General features: G+C 41.0%; 1 protein-coding gene and 1 pseudogene across 2 annotated transcripts in view; both read right to left on the reverse strand.

The window, feature by feature from the left end:
• Positions 1-14,163: 14,163 nt before the first annotated feature.
• Positions 14,164-22,300, reverse strand: part of LOC311054837 (zinc finger RNA-binding protein-like) — a 36,606-nt pseudogene continuing 28,469 nt past the window's right edge. Inside the window, exons 19-21 of the transcript in view lie at positions 15,551-15,635; positions 15,328-15,438; positions 14,164-14,175 (exon numbers count right to left, since the gene is read on the reverse strand). The product of the transcript in view is annotated as a zinc finger RNA-binding protein-like (transcript). The remainder of the gene's footprint in view (positions 14,176-15,327; positions 15,439-15,550; positions 15,636-22,300) is intronic.
• Positions 16,304-17,072, reverse strand: LOC311055749 (uncharacterized protein; the record flags this gene model as incomplete). Its single annotated transcript, XM_084072017.1, has 4 exons — positions 16,978-17,072; positions 16,727-16,839; positions 16,427-16,597; positions 16,304-16,339 (listed from the first exon to the last, which is right to left on the reverse strand). The coding sequence occupies exons 1-4, from the start codon at positions 17,045-17,047 to the stop codon at positions 16,304-16,306; spliced, it is 390 nt and encodes a 129-aa protein (XP_083928143.1). The 5' UTR covers positions 17,048-17,072.

Genomic DNA, 22,300 nt, shown 5'->3' on the forward strand with positions numbered 1-22,300 from the left:
GTCTCAGTTTCACCAGACTGGACCAGGCCATGCCTATACTCTTCCTCAGAGTGTGGCATCATCCATCGCATACGTGAAGCTAACTTTAGCTCATCACGTTCCACCAGGTGAGATCTTCTATCTACATGACGTAAACATTGCCGTTACATTTACATTTTATTTGTATTAGTTATTTTGCTTTTCCATGGTGTTTTAGAAATGAACAAAATCCTAATATCTGCACTTTTCTTTTCTTAGGCTGCATCATATACAGTGGAGAGGTAGTTTTCAAATAATTGTAGTGGAGTAACTGTACAATATTTGCCTCTGAGATGTAAGTAAAAGTATAGACAATTGGAAATACTCCAGTAAAGTAAAACTACCTTCTAATTGTACTTAAGTACAGTACTTTAGTAAATGTACTTAGTTACTTTACACCACTGGATATTTCATACCAGTGTATAGAAGGATATTTCTTTCTCTTCCACAGGGAAGTCATGTGGCTCTGCTGGGGAAATCTCCAACGGTCAATTTGTGTACACCGGATCAAAGTTTGGAGACTCTGCTACAGGTGTCTGTGATGAAGGGTAAGAACATTATAAATACATATAATAAGAACTAGGGCTGGGACTCGATTAAAAACATTTATCAAATGAATTAGAGGCTTTGTAATTAATTAATCACATTTAATCACATTTTAATCGCATGTCAATATTTTACTTGAGAACAGGGAAAGGCAATTTTTTCATACGTCTTTTAAGTACATGTAAAAAAATAAAAGGCTTAAAAATACTAAAAAGAAGGAAAAACGTTGCGACGCTGCGGAGGAATAGCCAAAGTATAAAAGGTCACAATTGTTGTGATGATATATTAACACATTTTGCTGGGGACCCCCTGGAACAAGTACCCCTGGGGGTCCCCGGACCCCACTTTTAGAACCAACGGCTTATGGGCTATGATGGGATTGGTTCAATTTAGTTTTTGTGATATTTATTTGCAATGATGGTTATTTTACTCTCTGGTGCCACCGGCGAACTGCAGAGCCTATTTCCAAGAGCTGGCTGATGCAGATTTCTCCGTCTTTTCTAGTGCTCTCAGCTACAAACGTACTGCTCTGTTCAAAAATGCCAGGACTTGCCTGGTGAGTTGAGAGTAACCAGTAACCACCGGACCCACACAAATTAAACTATTACTGATAATGACAGTCAAATCCACTGACATTGGGTCTCAGGGAGAACATTGTACAGATGATCTTCAAACCTTCACATTATAACTAACATATAACAGTTATACAGGACAATATAGATAGCTTACAATCCAATTTCAATGCTGTGATACTAATAGTTCTGATGCCATTATTTTCATGAATGAACCGAAACCTTTAACCACTTCATTGACCAGAGTCCCCCAGGGGTCTATATTAGGCCACCTATTTTTTTCCCTGTACACAAAATCGATCTATGAGCTTGTAGATCTGCTATTTTCACAGATTTCATGTGCTTAAGTTTACTCGTATTTTTTCCCCCCTTTTTTTTGTCTTAGGGTATAACAACCACAACCTTGACAGAGGATAACATATCAGTTTTGGGTAACATGTGCTGTAAGATTGGTGCGGCTTATATTACGAATTCTCACTCATCCAGCCTGGAGAAACTAAAGAACTGCCCAAATATCAACACAAATCGAGCGGCTGCCATGGAAACCCTCCTGTTGTCAGGGACAACGACATACGGGTAAGCAACGACAAGCACAGTTCAGTTATTAGCAGTGGTGGAAAAAGTATTCAAACGTTTTACTTACAATAAGTAAAAGTATCAATACAGCAATGTAGAAACACTCTGTTACAAGTAAAAGTACAAAAGTATTGGCATCAAAATATACTTAAAGTACCAAAAGTAGTTCAAGTACTCATTATGCAGAATGTTTTTCAAGTCTATAAAATGCATAAAAATCTTTTGAAAATAGCAGATCTACAAGCTCACAATGCGTTGCATCGCGACGCATTGTGAACTTGTTGATCAGCTATGTTCACTACTTCTTAAAAGTATTATACATTTATGGAATTTCTTAGATTGTTTTCTTTTATTTATGAAATTCCTTTGAAAGATGTTAGATTTTTCTTTTAATGTATGATTTTTCTTTCTTTTCACAATCTTTTGAAATATATATTTTTTTATTCATGTAGGAAATGAAAAATATATATATTTACTCGCGCCCCATGAAAATGCGTCCGCTCCTGACCCACTGTTGGGGAAACCCTTAGGGCGTTTCCGTGGGGTCCCTGGTCCCTGGACCCCACTTTGCGAACCACTGTCTTGGTGCATTTGTTTCCTTTGGTGACCTAACCTACTGTAACCACTTTAAACCTGCTGTCCCTGTTTTGAGCTTGTCATCATAGGGGAGACATTTGTAAAAGAATTTCAAGAAACGTTAAATAGCAAAAATAGCAGATCTGCAAGGTCACACGACCTGTATGAGCTTGTAGATCTGCTATTTTCGTAATTTTCTTTTTGTATAAAACCACGTATCCCATTAAACGCAGGAACGTGTCTGTGTAACCACTTAAACCATTATTTTATACTTTGGATATTCAAAAATAGCAGATATACAAATATGAGCTATTTTTGAAAAATCGTGAACATTTTAGCAAATCTTTGAATATGCATATTTTTAAAGCATATTTTTTTTACTCAAATCTTTGCATATGGGGGTCCCTGGAACAAAACATTTTCAGATGGGGGTCGGCAGCAAAATACATATAATTTTGGGGGTCCTTGACATGAAAAGGTTTGAGAACCACTGACATAGTAACATACATTTTTCAGAAAACTGTTAGGATTTAGAAGACGTTTTGTACAATCGGAACATCAGGCCTTCATGGGTTAAGCCAAAGGCCTTGGGCAGGTGGTTAACAACACCCACAATGTGTGTAACAAGCTGTCCTTCCCTGCCTCTTCTGCTTTGTCACAGCGACTGAATGCACGTTGGGACAAATCAGATGATCATCTGAAGCCAAATGGTTTCCTCACAAAAAAAGCCAGAGATTTGTGCTCCAAACTGCTCCATAAACAATCCAGACAAGCAACAGCACAACAAACAACGATATATATATATATAAAAACTAAAATAAATTCAACTGCATATCTTGATATATTGTGTTTGTATCGTTGTTTGTTGTTAGTTAAAACAGGAGGAAAACAGTTTCGTAGCGGGCAGCATGGTAGCTCACTGTGTTACTGTTAAGACTGTAAAAAGAATGGACAGCGTCACGCCATTGGTTTCTACAGACCGAAAATGAAGCCGATTGTTCAGGAATCTGTAATCCACCATCTTTAATATATGCCAAAGAGCACGTTGGGAACACGAACCGGAAAACAATCCCCAAAGAATGCTATTGGTCGGGTAGCTTGTCAATCAAGAGCGGGGGTGGGGAATGAATGATATTGGTTGTGTAGCTTGTCAATCAAATCATCCCGCCCCCTCCTAGAGCATAGCCTACTTTATCGTAATTTTTAAGTAAATGGGACCATCATTTAGCAAAACGCATATCATGATGATTGAATGGAGACTTTAAACTAGCGACTGGAAGCAATTAGTATTTATGACAATGTTTATTAAGGTAAGAAAATTAAGTCTAAAGTTAAGTCAAAAACCCATCCGCTTAAATTGAGAGAATATTCTTTCTGACACCTGCAGGGTTAAACAGCGAAACTACAGACCATTCATATGGAACTGTCTCTTCCGTATTGGAGTCAATGTAAATATCTCAGGGTGGCCCCTTGGTTAAGACACCGTCTACATGATCCAAAGGCCGTGGGTTCAAATCCACCTGCTTCTTTACTGTGTAGCATGTTTTGAACATGCTACACAGTAATTCTCATCAAAATGTTCGCCTTAAAAAATATATATTCAAACATATACAAATATATATATATGTTCAAAGATTTGCACAAATATTCTCGATTTTTCAAAAGAAAGATCATAGCGCGGCACTCGGCGCTATGAGCTTGTATATCTACTATTTTTGAATAGTCAAAGAAATCTTAAAATGACAACTGGAGCAAAATATTGTACAAATGTTCGCTATTGAAATAAAATCTTGATTAAAAAAAATAGCCAAAGAAATCTCAAAATGACACAAATGATGCTTTCCCTTTCTTAAAGGGTTAAAGTAGTTGTAGAATTCATGTGTAATAATAACACATTCCATTAATCCCTTTTGAACCACTTGAACCCCTGCATCCCTATTCTGGGGGGAACATTCGTCAAAAATAGCAGATCTAAAAGGCTACAAGCTTGTAACATTGTGAGCTTGTAGATCTGCTATTTCTCGCGAAGATCTAGAACATGTGTGTCCCTACATCCTCATTAGCTGTTGAGCCCCCCCAGCCCCTCCCTCGACTTCATTTTAGTCCCTCAAAAGGAAACATTAAAGACTGAGGGTTTAACCCTAAAAGGACTGTTCATTTTATTTCCCTTATTCTCACATTTGTCACATTTTCTTTAAGGTATTAAAAATATGTTAAAAGTCTTTAACCTGTCACTTTAGAAATGTGCAGATAGTCTGTTTACACTTTATCTTCAACCTGTAAATAAGTGAAGAAGCAAAAGACGCTGGTATGGAACACCTAGTTTACTGGGATGGGGTTCAATTCCCTGCGGTGTCTGCTGACTGCAGGTTAAAAGTGTGTTTCAGGCAATTTAGAGTTGATTGGTAGTGACTTTTTTGTGACTTTCTTTTTGGTCCCTAACATTCATCGAGCTCTGGACTTGGAATTTTTTTTCCGTTTCGGTAGTGACACTACCAATCAACTCTAAATTGCCTGAAACGTACTCCTAACAGGTTTTTGGGGGGACGATTTTGGCCTCCACACTTAGTGATTATTTCGGATTTAACTTTCGTTTCGGTGGTGACCAACTTTCGTTTCGGTAGTTTGATTACAAAATGTAAGTTGTGTAAAAAATAATCTGACTATACTAAGTTGTTATTTGTTTGTTTAAGTCAGGCTATACTCTACTCAGAGTCATAAGTTTACAAAATGTACTAAAGTACAGTGAACGTCTGTGCGGTTTGTCTTCATCACTGAAAATAACGTACATGTAAACTGATGTCATGTGCAGTTGGGGTGAAGAAACACAACCATTTCACTCCTAATAATACCTATTTGATTTGACATCCTGACTTGCTGCTGGAGCTGAGGCTTGAACCTGTTACCTGCGGCTCACTAGTCAGTGACTCTATCCATTCACCTACAGCTGTTTCCTTGGAATCTGTGGTTCTGAAACGTTTTGTTGTCAACCCCCCAAATTGACATGTATTTGGGCAGTGGACCCCAATGTGAAAAGATGTAGTGTCAGGGCCCCCCATGAAAAAGATTTATATTTATGCTGTAACACATTTTTTTAAAGTTATTTGTCTTGTTTGTTGTTCAAGTCAAAGCACCAGGAAGGCTGTACTTGTCAGCCATCTGTTAGCTCAATGGGTTGAGACGCAGTATTCATGATCCAGAGGCCATGAGTTCAAATCCCATTGATGTCTTTCCTATGATTCTTTCCTTTGCAGATTGGCTTCCAGAAGATCAACTGAAAACTACCAGGAAGGCTATATTTGTCATCCAACTGTTAGCTCAATGGGTTGAGACGCAGTATACATGATCCAGAGGCCATGAGTTCAAATCCCATTGATGTCTTTCCTATGATTCTTTCCTTTGCAGACTGGCTTCCAGAAGATCAACTGAAAACTACCAGGAAGGCTGTACTTGTCAGCCATCTGTTAGCTCAATGGGTTGAGACGCAGTATTCATGATCCAGAGGCCATGAGTTCAAATCCCATTGATGTCTTTCCTATGATTCTTTCCTTTGCAGACTGGCTTCCAGAAGATCAACTGAAAACTACCAGGAAGGCTGTACTTGTCAGCCATCTGTTAGCTCAATAGGTTGAGACGCAGTATACATGATCCAGAGGCCATGAGTTCAAATCCCACTGGTGTCTTTACTGTGATGCTTTCCTTTGCAGACTAACTTCTAGAAAAACAAGTTAAAACCACCAGAAAACCTGTAACTCTCAGCCAACAGCATAGCTCAACTGGTAGAGCGTCTGTCCAATAACATGACTTGAGTTGACTTGAGTGGGTTCGATTCCCACTCGAGTCAAGTGTCCCCGGTAACTTGGGGCAACGGATAAATTGACTGATATCCTTACTGATGCTTCCCTTTGCAGACTAACTTCTAGAAAAACAAGTTAATACCACCAGGAAACCTGTAACTCTCAGCCAACAGCATAGCTCAACTGGTAGAGCGTCTGTCCAATAACATGACTTGACTTGACTTGACTTGAGTGGGTTCGATTCCCACTCGAGTCAAGTGTCCCCGGTAACTTGGGGCAACGGATAAATTGACTGATATCCTTAGTGATGCTTCCCTTTGCAGACTAACTTCTAGAAAAACAAGTTAAAACCACCAGGAAACCTGTAACTGTCAGCCTACAGCATAGCTCAACTGGTAGAGCGTCTGTCCAATAACATGACTTGACTTGACTTGAGTGGGTTCGATTCCCACTCGAGTCAAGTGTCCCCGGTATCTTGGGGCAACGGATAAATTGACTGATATCCTTAGTGATGCTTCCCTTTGCAGAATAACTTCTAGAAAACAAGTTAAAACCACCAGGAAACCTGTAACTCTCAGCCAACAGCATAGCTCGACTGGTAGAGCGTCTGTCCAATAACATGACTTGACTTGACTTGAGTGGGTTCGATTCCCACTCGAGTCAAGTGTCCCAGGTAACTTGTCCATTGCCCCAAGTTACCGGGGACACATGACTTGGAGTGGGAATCGAACCCACTCAAGTCAGGTCAAGTCATGTTATTGGACAGACGCTCTACCAGTCGAGCTAAGCTGTTGGCTGAGAGTTACAGGTTTCCTGGTGGTTTTAACTTGTTTTTCTAGAAGTTAGTCTGCAAAGGGAAGCATCACTAAGGATATCAGTCAATTTATCCGTTGCCTCAAGTTACCGGGGACACTTGACTCGAGTGGGAATCGAACCCACTCAAGTCAAGTCAAGTCATGTCATTGGACAGACGCTCTACCAGATTAGCTAAGCTGTTGGCTGAGAGTTACAGGTTTCCTGGTGGTTTTAACTTGTTTTTCTAGAAGTTAGTCTGCAAAGGAAAGCATCACAGTAAAGACACCAGTGGGATTTGAACTCATGGCCTCTGGATCATGTATACTGCGTCTCAACCCATTGAGCTAACAGATGGCTGACACGTATAGCCTTCCTGGTTGTTTTCAGTTGATCTTCTGGAAGCCAGTCTGCAAATGAAAGAATCATAGGAAAGACATCAATGGGATTTGAACTCATGGCCTCTGGATCATGAATACTGCGTCTCAACCCATTGAGCTAACAGATGGCTGACAAGTACAGCCTTCCTGGTAGTTTTCAGTTGATCTTCTGGAAGCCAGTCTGCAAAGGAAAGAATCATAGGAAAGACATCAATGGGATTTGAACTCATGGCCTCTGGATCATGAATACTGCGTCTCAACCCATTGAGCTAACAGATGGCTGACAAGTACAGCCTTCCTGGTGCTTTGACTTGAACAACAAACAAGACAAATAACTTAAAAAAAATGTGTTACAATATAAATATAAATCTTTTTCATGGGGGGCCCTGACACTACATATTTTCACATTGGGGTCCACTGCCCAAATACATGTCAATTTGGGGGGTTGACAACAAAACGTTTCAGAACCACAGATTCCAAGGAAACAGCTGTAGGTGAATGGATAGAGTCACTGACTAGTGAGCCGCAGGTAACAGGTTCAAGCCTCAGCTACAGCAGCAAGTCAGGATGTCAAATCAAATAGGTATTATTAGGAGTGAAATGGTTGTGTTTCTTCACCCCAACTGCACATGACGACAGATAATGGACCTCAGATGACGTCTGCGGAGTTCTCTGACTTTCTTGCCAGCAGGGGTGTCAAACAGATCCGAACCGCTTTTTACCACCCACAGGCCAATGGTGGAGTAGAGCGTTTCAACGCAACGCTGAAGAATGGAATCCGTGCACACCTGGCCCAAGGCTGTGCATTCGAAGAGGCACTCAACCAGACCTTACTGCACTACAGAGCAAGCCAACACTCCACCACTCTGGTGTCACCAGCGTTTCTGATGCTCGGCCGAGAATTGGAACTGCCATTGCACAGGCTCCGAGCACCAAATGGAAACTTCCCCAAACCCTCCCTGACCCAAATCCGGGAGACTGTTGCCGCACGACAGCGGGAGACAAAGGACAGAGTTGACAAGAAGCGCAGGGCGAGGCCACCGTCCCTTCAGGTCTCCGACTGGGTCAGGGCCCGACGGCCACACAAGATGGCCTTGTTCTGGTCCGAGCCCAGACAGGTCAGACGCCTTCTCGGCCCCGCCACATTCCTGCTTGACGACGGCTCGCGGTGGCACGCTAGTAGGCTGAGGAAAGTCCCAGCACCCCTCTCAGAGCACGCGGCCACAGCACAAGCCCCGTCACCATTCCCCTACGCCATGGCCACTGATCCGGGACCACCCCCGGCCCCGGTTCCACCCCCCGCCCCTGCCCCACCCCCTGCAGTGCCACGCCAGGAGGCTGTGGTGCCGGACCCAAGGCCGGTGCGGGCCAGGGTTACCATGCTTAGTTTAGTAGTTTTTCGTCACAGACTCTTGCCTTGTACGTTTTTGCATTTCATACTGTTCAATTTGTTCCGCCATTTTGTTTACTGTATGCTTCAGTTTTCTTAGGAACTGTTTGGTTGTCAGTTTGGGGGGGGGTATGCTGTTGGGGTTTTTTTGAGGGGGGGAGAAATGTTATGTTCTAATAACACACTGTTGCACTGATGCATGGGGTTTACTGTATATTGCTATATAGTGGTTAAGGTCCCTTTAAGAGGTGTGGTTATTATGGGATGCTGACATTACGCGCAGAGCGCGCGCTAAAACAAGGAAGTATGATCTGTACTGTGAGAGACTACGAGAGTAAAGCAGTTTTTTATTGACGTTGAATCGTGTGTGCGTGTCAGTCTTTTCCAACACAACACTTTGTAGTGGAGTCATTTTTTTTTCACCATTGTGTCACTACCGAAACGTTTTTGTGTCACTACCGAAACGAAAGTTAAATATGAAAAAATCACTACGTGGTAGTACTTTGTAGTGGAGTTTTTTTTTTTTTCACCATTGTGTCACTACCGAAACGTTTTTGTGTCACTACCGAAACGAAAATTAAATCCGAAAAAATCACTAAGTGTGGAGGCCAAAATCGTCCCCCCAAAAACCTTTTAGGAGTACGTTTAAGGCAATTTAGAGTTGATTGGTAGTACTTTGTAGTGGAGTAATCTTTTTTTTCACCATTGTGTCACTACCGAAACGTTTTTGTGTCACTACCGAAACGAAAGTTAAATATGAAAAAATCACTACGTGGTATTACTTTGTAGTAATACCACCATACCAATTTCCGTTTCGGTAGTGACACTACTTTCGGTAGTGACACTACCGAAACGAAAAAAAAATTGTTCCCCCAAAAACCTGTTAGGAGTACGTTTCAGGCAATTTAAAGTTGATTGGTAGTGACTTTTTTTTTGGTCCCTAACATTCATCGAGCTCTGGACTTTAGTCATTTTTTTTCCGTTTCGGTAGTGACACTACCGAAACGAAAAAAAAAATGTTCCCCCAAAAACCTGTTAGGAGTACGTTTCAGGCAATTTAAAGTTGATTGGTAGTGACTTTTTTTTTGGTCCCTAACATTCATCGAGCTCTGGACTTAGTAATTTTTTGCATTTTGCATTTTTGCATTTTTCGTTTTGCTGAAAAATGTTGGTGACGAAAAAATGCTGGGGTTTTTTTCCGTTTCGGTAGTGACACTACCGAAACGGAAAAAAAAATGTTCCCCCAAAAACCTGTTAGGAGTACGTTTCAGGCAATTTAAAGTTGATTGGTAGTGACTTTTTTTTTGGTCCCTAACATTCATCAAGCTCTGGACTTAGTAATTTTTTGCATTTTGCATTTTTGCATTTTTCGTCACCAGCAAATGACAAAAATGCTGGTGACGAAAAATGACTAAAAATGCTGGTGACGAAAAATGACAAAAAATGCTGGTGACGAAAAAATGCTGGTGACGAAAAATGACAAAAAATGCTGGTGACGAAAAAATGCTGGTGACGAAAAATAACTAAAAATGCTGGTGACGAAAAATGACGAAAAATGCTGGTGACAAAAAATGCTGGTGACGAAAAATGACGAAAAATGCTGGTGACGAAAAAATGCTGGTGACGAAAAATGACAAAAAATGCTGGTGGGGAAAAAATATTGGTGACGAAAAATGACGAAAAATGCTGGTGACGAAAAATGACGAAAAATGCTGGTGACGAAAAATAACGAAAAATGCTGGTGACGAAAAATGACAAAAATTGTTCCCCCAAAAACCTGTTAGGAGTACGTTTCAGGCAATTTAAAGTTGATTGGTAGTGACTTTTTTTTTGGTCCCTAACATTCATCGAGCTCTGCTGGTGACGAAAAATGACGAAAAATGCTGGTGACGAAAAAATGCTGGTGACGAAAAAATGCTGGTGACGAAAAATGCTGGTGACGAAAAATGACGAAAAATGCTGGTGACGAAAAAATGCTGGTGACGAAAAATGACAAAAAATGCTGGTGACGAAAAAATGCTGGTGACGAAAAATGCTGGTGACGAAAAATGACGAAAAATGCTGGTGACGAAAAAATGCTGGTGACGAAAAATAACGAAAAATGCTGGTGACGAAAAATGACAAAAAATGCTGGTGACGAAAAATGACGAAAAATGCTGGTGACGAAAAAATGCTGGTGACGAAAAATAACGAAAAATGCTGGTGACGAAAAATGACAAAAATTGTTCCCCCAAAAACCTGTTAGGAGTACGTTTCAGGCAATTTAAAGTTGATTGGTAGTGACTTTTTTTTTGGTCCCTAACATTCATCGAGCTCTGGACTTAGTAATTTTTTTTCCTTTTCGGTAGTGACACTAGCGAAACGAAAAAAAAATTGTTCACCCAAAAACCTGTTAGGAGTACGTTTCAGGCAATTTAAAGTTGATTGGTAGTGACTTTTTTTTTGGTCCCTAACATTCATCGAGCTCTGGACTTAGTAATTTGTTTTCCGTTTCGGTAGTGACACAATGGTGTCACTACCGAAACGAAAAAATAATTGTTCCCCCAAAAACCTGTTAGGAGTACGTTTCAGGCAATTTAAAGTTGATTGGTAGTGACTTTTTTTTTGGTCCCTAACATTCATCGAGCTCTGGACTTAGTATTTTATTTTCCGTTTCGGTAGTGTCACTACCGAAACGAAAAAAAAAATGTTCCCCCAAAAACCTGTTAGGAGTACGTTTCAGGCAATTTAAAGTTGATTGGTAGTGACTTTTTTTTTGGTCCCTAACATTCATCAAGCTCTGGACTTAGTAATTTGTTGCATTTTGCATTTTTGCATTTTTCGTCACCAGCAAATGACGAAAAATGCTGGTGACGAAAAATGACGAAAAATGCTGGTGACGAAAAAAAATTTTTTTCCGTTTCGGTAGTGACACTACCGAAACGAAAAAAAAACATGTTCCCCCAAAAACCTGTTAGGAGTACGTTTCAGGCAATATAAAGTTGATTGGTAGTGACTTTTCTTTTGGTCCCTCACATTCATCAAGCTCTGGACTTAGAATTTTTTTTTCCGTTTCGGTAGTGACACAATGGTGTCACTACCGAAACGAAAAAATAATGCTGGTGACGAAAAAAATGCTGGTGACGAAAAATGACGAAAAATGCTGGTGACGAAAAAATGCTGGTGACGAAAAATGACGAAAAATGCTGGTGACGAAAAATGACGAAAAAATGCTGGTGACGAAAAATGACGAAAAATGCTGGTGACGAAAAAATGCTGGTGACGAAAAAATGCTGGTGACGAAAAATGCTGGTGACGAAAAAATGCTGGTGACGAAAAATGACGAAAAATGCTGGTGACGAAAAAAATGCTGGTGACGAAAAATGACGAAAAATCCTGGTGACGAAAAAAATGCTGGTGACGAAAAGTGACAAAAAATGCTGGTGACGAAAAAATGCTGGTGACGAAAAATGCTGGTGACGAAAAATGACGAAAAATGCTGGTGACGAAAAAATGCTGGTGAGGAAAAATAACGAAAAATGCTGGTGACGAAAAATGACAAAAAATGCTGGTGACGAAAAAATGCTGGTGACGAAAAATGACGAAAAATGCTGGTGACGAAAAAATGCTGGTGACGAAAAATAACGAAAAATGCTGGTGACGAAAAATGACAAAAATTGTTCCCCCAAAAACCTGTTAGGAGTACGTTTCAGGCAATTTAAAGTTGATTGGTAGTGACTTTTTTTTTGGTCCCTAACATTCATCAAGCTCTGGACTTAGTAATTTTTTTTCCGTTTCGGTAGTGACACTACCGAAACGAAAAAAAAAAATTGTTCCCCCAAAAACCTGTTAGGAGTACGTTTCAGGCAATTTCAAGTGGATTGGTAGTGACTTTTTTGTGATATTTTTTTTCCTTTTCGGTAGTGACACTACCGAAACGAAAAAAAAAAATTGTTCCCCCAAAAACCTGTTAGGAGTACGTTTCAGGCAATTTAAAGTTGATTGGTAGTGACTTTTTTTTTGGTCCCTAACATTCATCAAGCTCTGGACTTAGTAATTTTTTGCATTTTGCATTTTGCATTTTTCGTCACCAGCAAATGACGAAAAATGCTGGTGACGAAAAATGACGAAAAATGCTGGTGACGAAAAAATGCTGGTGACGAAAAATGACGAAAAATGCTGGTGACAAAAAATGCTGGTGACGAAAAATGACGAAAAATGCTGGTGACGAAAAAATGCTGGTGACGAAAAATGACAAAAAATGCTGGTGACGAAAAAATGCTGGTGACGAAAAATGACAAAAAATGCTGGTGACGAAAAAATGCTGGTGACGAAAAATGACAAAAAATGCTGGTGACGAAAAAATGCTGGTGACGAAAAATGACGAAAAATGCTGGTGACGAAAAAAATGCTGGTGACGAAAAATGACAAAAAATGCTGGTGACGAAAAAATGCTGGTGACGAAAAATGCTGGTGACGAAAAATGACGAAAAATGCTGGTGACGAAAAAATGCTGGTGACGAAAAATGACGAAAAATGCTGGTGACGAAAAAAATGCTGGTGACGAAAAGTGACAAAAAATGCTGGTGACGAAAAAATGCTGGTGACGAAAAATGCTGGTGACGAAAAATGACGAAAAATGCTGGTGACGAAAAAATGCTGGTGACGAAAAAATGCTGGTGACGAAAAATAACGAAAAATGCTGGTGACGAAAAATGACAAAAAATGCTGGTGACGAAAAAATGCTGGTGACGAAAAATGCTGGTGACGAAAAATGACGAAAAATGCTGGTGACGAAAAAATGCTGGTGACGAAAAAATGCTGGTGACGAAAAATAACGAAAAATGCTGGTGACGAAAAATGACAAAAAATGCTGGTGACGAAAAAATGCTGGTGACGAAAGATGACGAAAAATGCTGGTGACGAAAAAATGCTGGTGACGAAAAATAACGAAAAATGCTGGTGACGAAAAATGACAAAAATTGTTCCCCCAAAAACCTGTTAGGAGTACGTTTCAGGCAATTTAAAGTTGATTGGTAGTGACTTTTTTTTTGGTCCCTAACATTCATCAAGCTCTGGACTTAGTAATTTTTTTTCCGTTTCGGTAGTGACACTACCGAAACGAAAAAAAAAATGTTCCCCCAAAAATCTGTTAGGAGTACGTTTCAGGCAATTTAAAGTTGATTGGTAGTGACTTTTTTTTTGGTCCCTAACATTCATCGAGCTCTGGACTTAGATTTTTTTTTTCCGTTTCGGTAGTGACACTACCGAAACGAAAAAATGTTGACGTCCACAGGACCTCTATATAAGGGCTTATTCTAGTCCCAATTAGGTCATTGTGGATGTCTTTTCTACGTCAAAATCTGAACGTCCAATTTTGACGTCCACAGGACCTCTATATAAGGGCTTATTCTAGTCCCAATTAGGTCATTGTGGACGTCTTTTCTACGTCAAAATCTGAACGTCCAATTTTGACGTCCACAGGACCTCTATAAGGGCTTATTCTAGTCCCAATTAGGTCATTGTGCACGTCTTTTCTACGTCAAAATCTGAACGTCCAATTTGGACGTCCACAGGACCTCTATATAAGGGCTTATTCTAGTCCAAATTAGGTCTTTGTGGACGTCTTTTCTACGTCAAATTTAGACTAATTGTAGACATCTTTTTTACACTGCTTCTAGGCTTCAGACAGTGGCCCATTTCCAGTTCATTTTCCTGTAGCTTTGTTTGAATGGCTCAGCAGCAATGTTAATTGGAAACACATTTGAAGGTATGTGTTTCCAGTTCACATGCAGAAAGTTGTTCTGCAGCCAGTAAGCACTGCTGTTGTATGGGACAGATCAGAACAAAGTATTAAGGCATTCAAACAGAACAATGGCTGCAAATACCAGTCAAAACATTTTCCAGTAAAGATATCCCATTCTAATTGAGAATAGAATGGGAATATATTTATTCAGCAAATACATTTGAAAATGAGAGCCAAACTGTTATTGAGATATTGCAGTTAGTCAGTACCTGGCTGTGGTCGGGAGAGGAAAGGGAGGATTAGTTCCTTCAGGCCCAAATGCTGCTGCTGTGAGGTCATGTTGTCAAACTGATGGCTAAACTCCTTCAAACTGGTGAATCAAACACAGAATGAGAAATACTTAATTCTTAGCTTATTGGTGAAGCTAGAGAAAAGGCAACGGAGTCATCAAAATCAAAATCATCCCCCAGGAAGAATGAAGGTGCACAGAAATGTCTATGGAAATCCAGCAGTCAGAATTGCCACTCTCATCTCTCCAATCACATCCAGAACCACAGACGCTGATGGACCAGTCATGGTCATGGACTAGGGGAAGGATTACATGGATCAATATTTAATATTATTACATTTGCATTAATATTACGTGATGATATTTAGTGTATGGAATAGTAGATAAAGATTCTGGCTCTATAATAGAGATATTCTTTCAAATCTTGATAGACTGTTTGCCTGACAGTGAATAGGGAATTTTTATTAGCATTTTTTTTCATTAGCAAATCTTTTTAAGATTATTAAAAACATGAGCTTTAAATTTAAATAATTTCAGAATTCAGATGTGTTACTTTTAATTAGTTTTTAGAGATTGTTCATTCTGTCTTCACCATAAAAGTTGTTTTCAGTGTCTGGTTAGAGCTACTTTTTGTACCGTGTTGGCAAGAAGATCCAGAGCTGCGACCCCAGAGGTCTTAGAGAGGAACAGCTTCCAGACTGGTCTGGAACCAGTGGAGCTGGGGGGCTGGTTACACTTCATCACTGCTGCCAGATCCTGTGCTGTCAACATGGACACCTGGGTGGAGATAATGGACAAAGCAGAACAGAAAAAACAGGAAACCTTTAATGAAGTCAAAATTGAAAAATAATAACTGTTGCGTTCAATGTGAGAGACTTAAGTGGCTTACTGAAGCACACGTGTATTCTTCAATGCCAAAGTCACAAAAACGTCCATTCATCTGTCCGTTGTTGAGGAGGAGCTGTAGTGCAGTGCTTTGGTAGCCGAAAAGGAAAACATTTGAGTTGCAAAACGAAAAGTTTGTTCATTAAATATATTTGAGATATTGTAGGCATTGCCTCAGAACACTCACCTGTTAATTCCAACACAAATGTCTGTTTCTGTGAAAACATTAATTAATTAATTCATTATGAAAATAAATCACAATAAAATTCATAACAATGAATCAAAACTACTATACACTTACCATTTGCTGAAGTAACATTGCACTTGGGAAAGAAAGAAAGAGTGAAATGTTTTTAATTTGGTGACATTTAGTCAATTAGACTTTAAAATGTGAATATCATTTCAGGTACCTACCTCTCCACTGTAGATGATGCAGCCTAAGTATAGACAGAAAAAGTTTTGTTGATTTTAGAAATGCAATGGGAAAAACATAACCACTGCCAATAACATGTGAACATAACAGCATAGTGATACATCACTTTTAACTCAGTCGAAGATCTCACCTGGTGGAATTTGATGAAGCAAAGTCAGCTTGTTGTATGTGATGGATGATGCTACACTCGGTGGAAGAGTAAACATGGCCAGGTCCAGTCTGGTGAAACTGAGACCCAACAAGTTGGGGTTAACATAGGCCAAAAATAATGATTTGAATTATTTCTACTTGGTCTTCAAAAAACTAAATATACTGATAGATAACTTACATTATTTTGCACGACAAGCAGGAAATTTCACCCTGAAAAATGACAAAAAGAGTTTGTGATTTCAAACCAAATGTGCATAGTTACAGTTTATATTACCATCATTACTTCACAGTTTTTACCTTTCCAGAGAACATAACAAGGTGGGACACAAACTCAGCCAATCCTCTCTCCTTTGGAGATTCGGTCAGATAGTCAAACACTGCGTGGATGACAACGTCTTTCTCAGGAAGAAGAGGCAACACCACAAGTTCTGCACTCTGCTTTGGAGACAGGAGCCTTACAGCCTCCAGCTAGATGGAAAGAAAGTCAAGAAAAACTTGATCACCACCACTGGACTTTATTTTATATTTAAAAAGTAATTATCTCTTGGAGTTAATAATTCATCATTGTTATGTAATGTAACAACTTTAAAGTCTTACAGGGGAGAAGCCTGGGTTTAGATTCAGGAATTCACTGACAGACACAAGACCTGAGAATGCACCAAAGTTGTTCTCCAACCAGTAAACACTGCTGTTGGACACACGGCCTCGGTCTGAAGGGGACAGATCAGAATGAAACATTAAGGCATTGAAAGGTGTCTGGAAATACAGTCAATATATTTTCCTGTAAAAAATATATAACATTTTAATATTTTGTAAAAATAGATAGATAGATTGCAGTTAGTCAGTACCTGACTGTGGTCGGGACAGGAAAGGGATTATTAGTTCCGTCAGGACCACTTGCTGCTGATGTGAGGTCATGTTGTCGAACTGATGGCTAAACTCCTGCAATCAGTGGATCAAATCAAAATACAATGAAAAATACTTGTTTTCACTTCTTCGTTTTTCGGCCAATTCCCATCAGGGTGCGCCACATCATCCGTTTCCATCTGCTTCTGTTTGCGGCATCTTCCTTGGTCACTCTAGCCACCTGCATGTCGTCTCCCTCCGCATTCATAAACTTCATCTTTGGTCTACCTCTTCTCCTCTTGCCTGGCAGCTCCATCTTCAGCATCCTTCTCCCAATATACCTCTCATCCCTCCTCCGTATATATCCAAACAAACATCCAAACCTCGCCTCTCTTGCATTATCCCAAAACCTTCTAACCTGGGCTAATCCTCCAATGTAATCATTGGCATCCTCAATTTTGCCACCTCTAGTTCCGCCTCCTGTCTTTTCATCAGTGCCACCATTTCCAAGCCGTACACATCTTCCCTCTCACTCTAGCTGGAACCCTTCTCTCACAAATCACCCCTGACTCCATCAGTTCCACCCTACCTATCGCTTCTTCAGCTCTCTTCCACACTACCCATTACTTTGGACTCAATTCAACTTCACTATTATATGACTTTTTACTCACGAGAAAAAAGAAAAGAAATTCAAAACATTGTGACTTAGCTATGCTTTTCACCCAAACACCCCATTATGGGAGATGAAATGTGAAATACATCCACATAAAGATGATAGCCCCATAGGTGGGAAAATTCAGTCAAAGGGTATACAGATGGAAGAAGTCTCCAGCTCAATACTTACACTTGCTGGTATGTGTTACAGCTGAGGTTCCTGCTGCTGAGGCAGTATAGAACCTCTCCTGATGCCGACGACAGGAACCCTCTCAAACGTCCAGAGAACCACTTCCCAATGACATCACTGTCCCTCAACTGTTCATCCGTCAGAATCGACACTCTCAGCTCTCCAATCACATCCAGAACCGCAGACGCCGAGGGACCAGTCATCGTCATGGACTAGGGGAAGGATTACATGGATCAATATTTCATTTAAATGTGCATTACATGTGAGCTCATTTGGTGTAAAGAATAGTGGACACGGCTTTTCGCTCTACAATAGAGAACTTTCATTCCAAACCTGGGTGGACTTTATGTGGACAAATAACAGCTTCTGGCCAGAAATAATTGATTTTTTATTTTTATTTTGCATTGGTGCATTTTATAATTACTAATTATAAACATAGACTGTAATTATGTGTAGGTCTGAGATGTACTAACTCAGTCATCATTGTTCATTTTAATTAGTTTCAGTGATTGGTCATTCTATCTTTGCCATTACACTTAGCAGTTTAGTTTCAGTTTATTTCAGTGTCTGGTTAGATCTAGTTTTTGTACCGTGTTGGCAAGAAGATCCAGAGCTGCATCCAACACCCCAGAGGCCTTGGAGAGGAACAGCTTCCAGACTGGTCTGGAACCAGTGGAGCTGGGGCACCAGTAGTTCGGTAGGCTTGCGTGCCGCACGTCTGGGGGCCAACATCCTCCGAGACTAGGCAGTGGTACTATTTAACCCATAGTTGGGGGCTGGTTCGTGGGCACCAGTAGTTCGGTAAGCTTGCGTGCCGCACGTCTGGGGGCCAACCTCCTCCGAGACGAGGCAGTGGTACTATTTAACCCATAGTTGGGGGCTGGTTCGTGGGCACCAGTAGTTCGGTAGGCTTGCGTGCCGCACGTCTGGGGGCCAACCTCCTCCGAGACGAGGCAGTGGTACTATTTAACCCATAGTTGGGGGCTGGTTCGTGGGCACCAGTAGTTCGGTAAGCTTGCGTGCCGCACGTCTGGGGGCCAACCTCCTCCGAGACTAGGCAGTGGTACTATTTAACCCATAGTTGGGGGCTGGTTCGTGGGCACCAGTAGTTCGGTAGGCTTGCGTGCCGCACGTCTGGGGGCCAACCTCCTCCGAGACGAGGCAGTGGTACTATTTAACCCATAGTTGGGGGCTGGTTCGTGGGCACCAGTAGTTCGGTAGGCTTGCGTGCCGCACGTCTGGGGGCCAACCTCCTCCGAGACTAGGCAGTGGTACTATTTAACCCATAGTTGGGGGCTGGTTCATGGGCACCAGTAGTTCGGTAGGCTTGCGTGCCGCACGTCTGGGGGCCAACCTCCTCCGAGACGAGGCAGTGGTACTATTTAACCCATAGTTGGGGGCTGGTTCGTGGGCACCAGTAGTTCGGTAAGCTTGCGTGCCGCACGTCTGGGGGCCAACCTCCTCCGAGACGAGGCAGTGGTACTATTTAACCCATAGTTGGGGGCTGGTTCGTGGGCACCAGTAGTTCGGTAGGCTTGCGTGCCGCACGTCTGGGGGCCAACCTCCTCCGAGACGAGGCAGTGGTACTATTTAACCCATAGTTGGGGGCTGGTTCGTGGGCACCAGTAGTTCGGTAGGCTTGCGTGCCGCACGTCTGGGGGCCAACCTCCTCCGAGACTAGGCAGTGGTACTATTTAACCCATAGTTGGGGGCTGGTTCGTGGGCACCAGTAGTTCGGTAGGCTTGTGTGCCGCACGTCTGGGGGCCAACCTCCTCCGAGCATTATAATTGCACAAATTTAATGACCAGAAGTCTAGCTTCACATTTGCGCTTTTTATAGAATTTTCACATCAGAAGACAGACCCTTGCAGCATAGAGAATAGAGTATAGTTATACCCTTCCAGACAAGAGCCATATCCCTGCAGACACGGCCGTCTTCAAGGCAAGAGTACAGTCAGAGTGCAACATATGCAACATTAAATAAATGCACTCATAAACCTTATAGACGCCGGTAGGGAGGGGCTTTATTATATTATTCGCTTATAGATTCCAACGAGTTGGAATCAACACTCGATTAATGTTAGGACGTATCAACAGATAAATCCTATTGACACACTTCCCTAAAGGCAAGGCTCCTTTCAGTCAGAGGAGGCATTTATCTGAGCTTCAGAGCTTGCTCTATCGGCCACGGCGATCGGATCCCTTCAAGACAGACTTCAAGACTGGAAGGGTAGAACTATTCTTTACACTGCGAGGCTCGGTCTTCTGATATGACATTCTATAAAAAGGTATTGAATTCATTGTTATATGGGTATTGAATTCATTGTTATATGGGTATTGAATTCATTGTTATATGGGAGCGCCAATGGAGGGGGAAGGCTGCTTCTGTACACGCTCCTCAGCGTCGCAACGTTTTTCCTTCTTTTTAGTATTTTTAAGCTTTTATTATTTTACATGTACTTAAAAGACGTATGAAAAAATTGCCTTTCCCTGTTCTCAAGTAAAATATTGATATGCGATTAAAATGTGATTAATTGTGATTAATTCATTACAAAGCCTCTAATTAATTTGATAAATGTTTTTAATCGAGTCCCAACCCTAGTTCTTATATATATTTATAATGTTCTTACCCTTCATCACAGACACCTGTAGCAGAGTCTCCAAACTTTGATCCAGTGTACACAAACTGACCGTTGGAGATTTCCCCAGCAGAGCCACATGACTTCCCTGTGGAAGAGAAAGAAATGTCCTTCAATACACTGGTATGAAATATCCAGTGGTGTAAAGTAACTAAGTACATTTACTAAAGTACTGTACTTAAGTACAATTAGAAGGTACTTTTACTTTACTGGAGTATTTCCAATTGTCTATACTTTTACTTACATCTCAGAGGCAAATATTGTACTGTTACTCCACTAAAATTATTTGAAAACTTTACTTATAGTTATTGTAGATATAAATTATTATATTATAAAAACATACATTAACCACTTGCCTTTCACAACCACAAGGACGCACGCACACGCCACTAACCTGTACACACTCGGGTCCAGATTGACAAAGGTATCCAGGTCCATGTTGACATTGGAGCCAGCGGCACTTCTCACATAGGAAAGGGATGCACCACCTACAGGTCATAAAGAAAATACTGAATTTATCCATCTCTGAAGTGTGCGTGTGTGCGTGTGTGCGTGCGTGCGTGCGCAATAAAGGACAAGGATAGGATAGAACGCAATGGTATGAGCCAAAAGCGTCGTGTTTATTGAATTCCTAAAGGAAGCGGAAATATGGAAAAATGAACAAAACCAGTTGACTGTGCAGCCCCAGGACAGTATCTCCAATATTTCAAAACACTCAAAAGCGAAATCAACTACTTCATCAGTTACCGCAGCCCGACTCAAGGCTGAGGCTGAGAAGGCTGTGCTCCTTATAAGGGCATCGACTTTAAAGGCAAAGCAGGCTCTGGAAATGGAGCAGGCTAAAATGCAAGCCAGCCAGACTGGAACAAATGGAACTGGACATATGCCTGGCTGAATCCGATGCTAGATTAAAAATCCTGGCGGATCTTGACTCCATTTCACAACCACCAGCACCATCACTGCTTAAATCACAGCCACAAATGTTACAGCCAAAATCACAGGATGATGCCATGAATGAGTATCTGGAAAATACTAAAACCCCAAGCATCAATATGGACTCATTTCCAATTAATTCACTTGGAGCCAGACAAAAAATAAAATTACAAGGACCATCAAACCCAGGCCTAAGGCCACCAGAAATCACAGCAACTCATACCCAACAGCAAGCAATTGGGACAGGAACTGGAATTACAGTGTCAGACAATGACGACAAATTCTTGACTGTAATACAGAGGCAAAATGAGATTGCTGATTTACTGGTTGTCCATCTAAAATTGACCTCACTTCCCTCTAAGGAAATCCCAGTTTACGATGGCAACCCTTTAGATTACCAGGCATTGATGAGGGCATTTGAGCATGGTATTGAGGAAAAGACTAGAAGCCACCAAGATAGGCTATATTACTTGGAACAGTACACCTCTGGACCCTGCAGAGAATTGGTTAGGAGCTGTCTTCATATGAATGCCAACACAGGCTACATTCACGCTAAAACACTGTTAAAAAAGCATTTAGGAGATAACATAAAAATCTCAAGTGCCTATATGGAAAAAGCTTTAAATTGGAAAAGTATTAAGGCAGAGGATGGAGATGCACTGCATGCTTATGCACTCTTCCTGAGAGGCTGTTGTAACGTAATGAGAGATTTGGAGGATATAGAGGACCTGGATCTGACTTCTAACCTGAAACTCATTGTGTCCAAACTGCCTTATAAATTGAAGGAAAAATGGAGAACGACAGCTTGTGATATTTTAGAGCAAACGCAAAGGAGAGCAAGATTGAGCCACTTGGTACTATTTATGGAAAAGCAAGCGAGAATACTCCAGGACCCACTTTTCGGCGACA

Source organism: Gymnoscopelus microlampas, assembly GCF_963454915.1.
Source record: "Gymnoscopelus microlampas genome assembly, chromosome: 11".
Classification (NCBI taxonomy): Eukaryota; Metazoa; Chordata; class Actinopteri; order Myctophiformes; family Myctophidae; genus Gymnoscopelus; species Gymnoscopelus microlampas.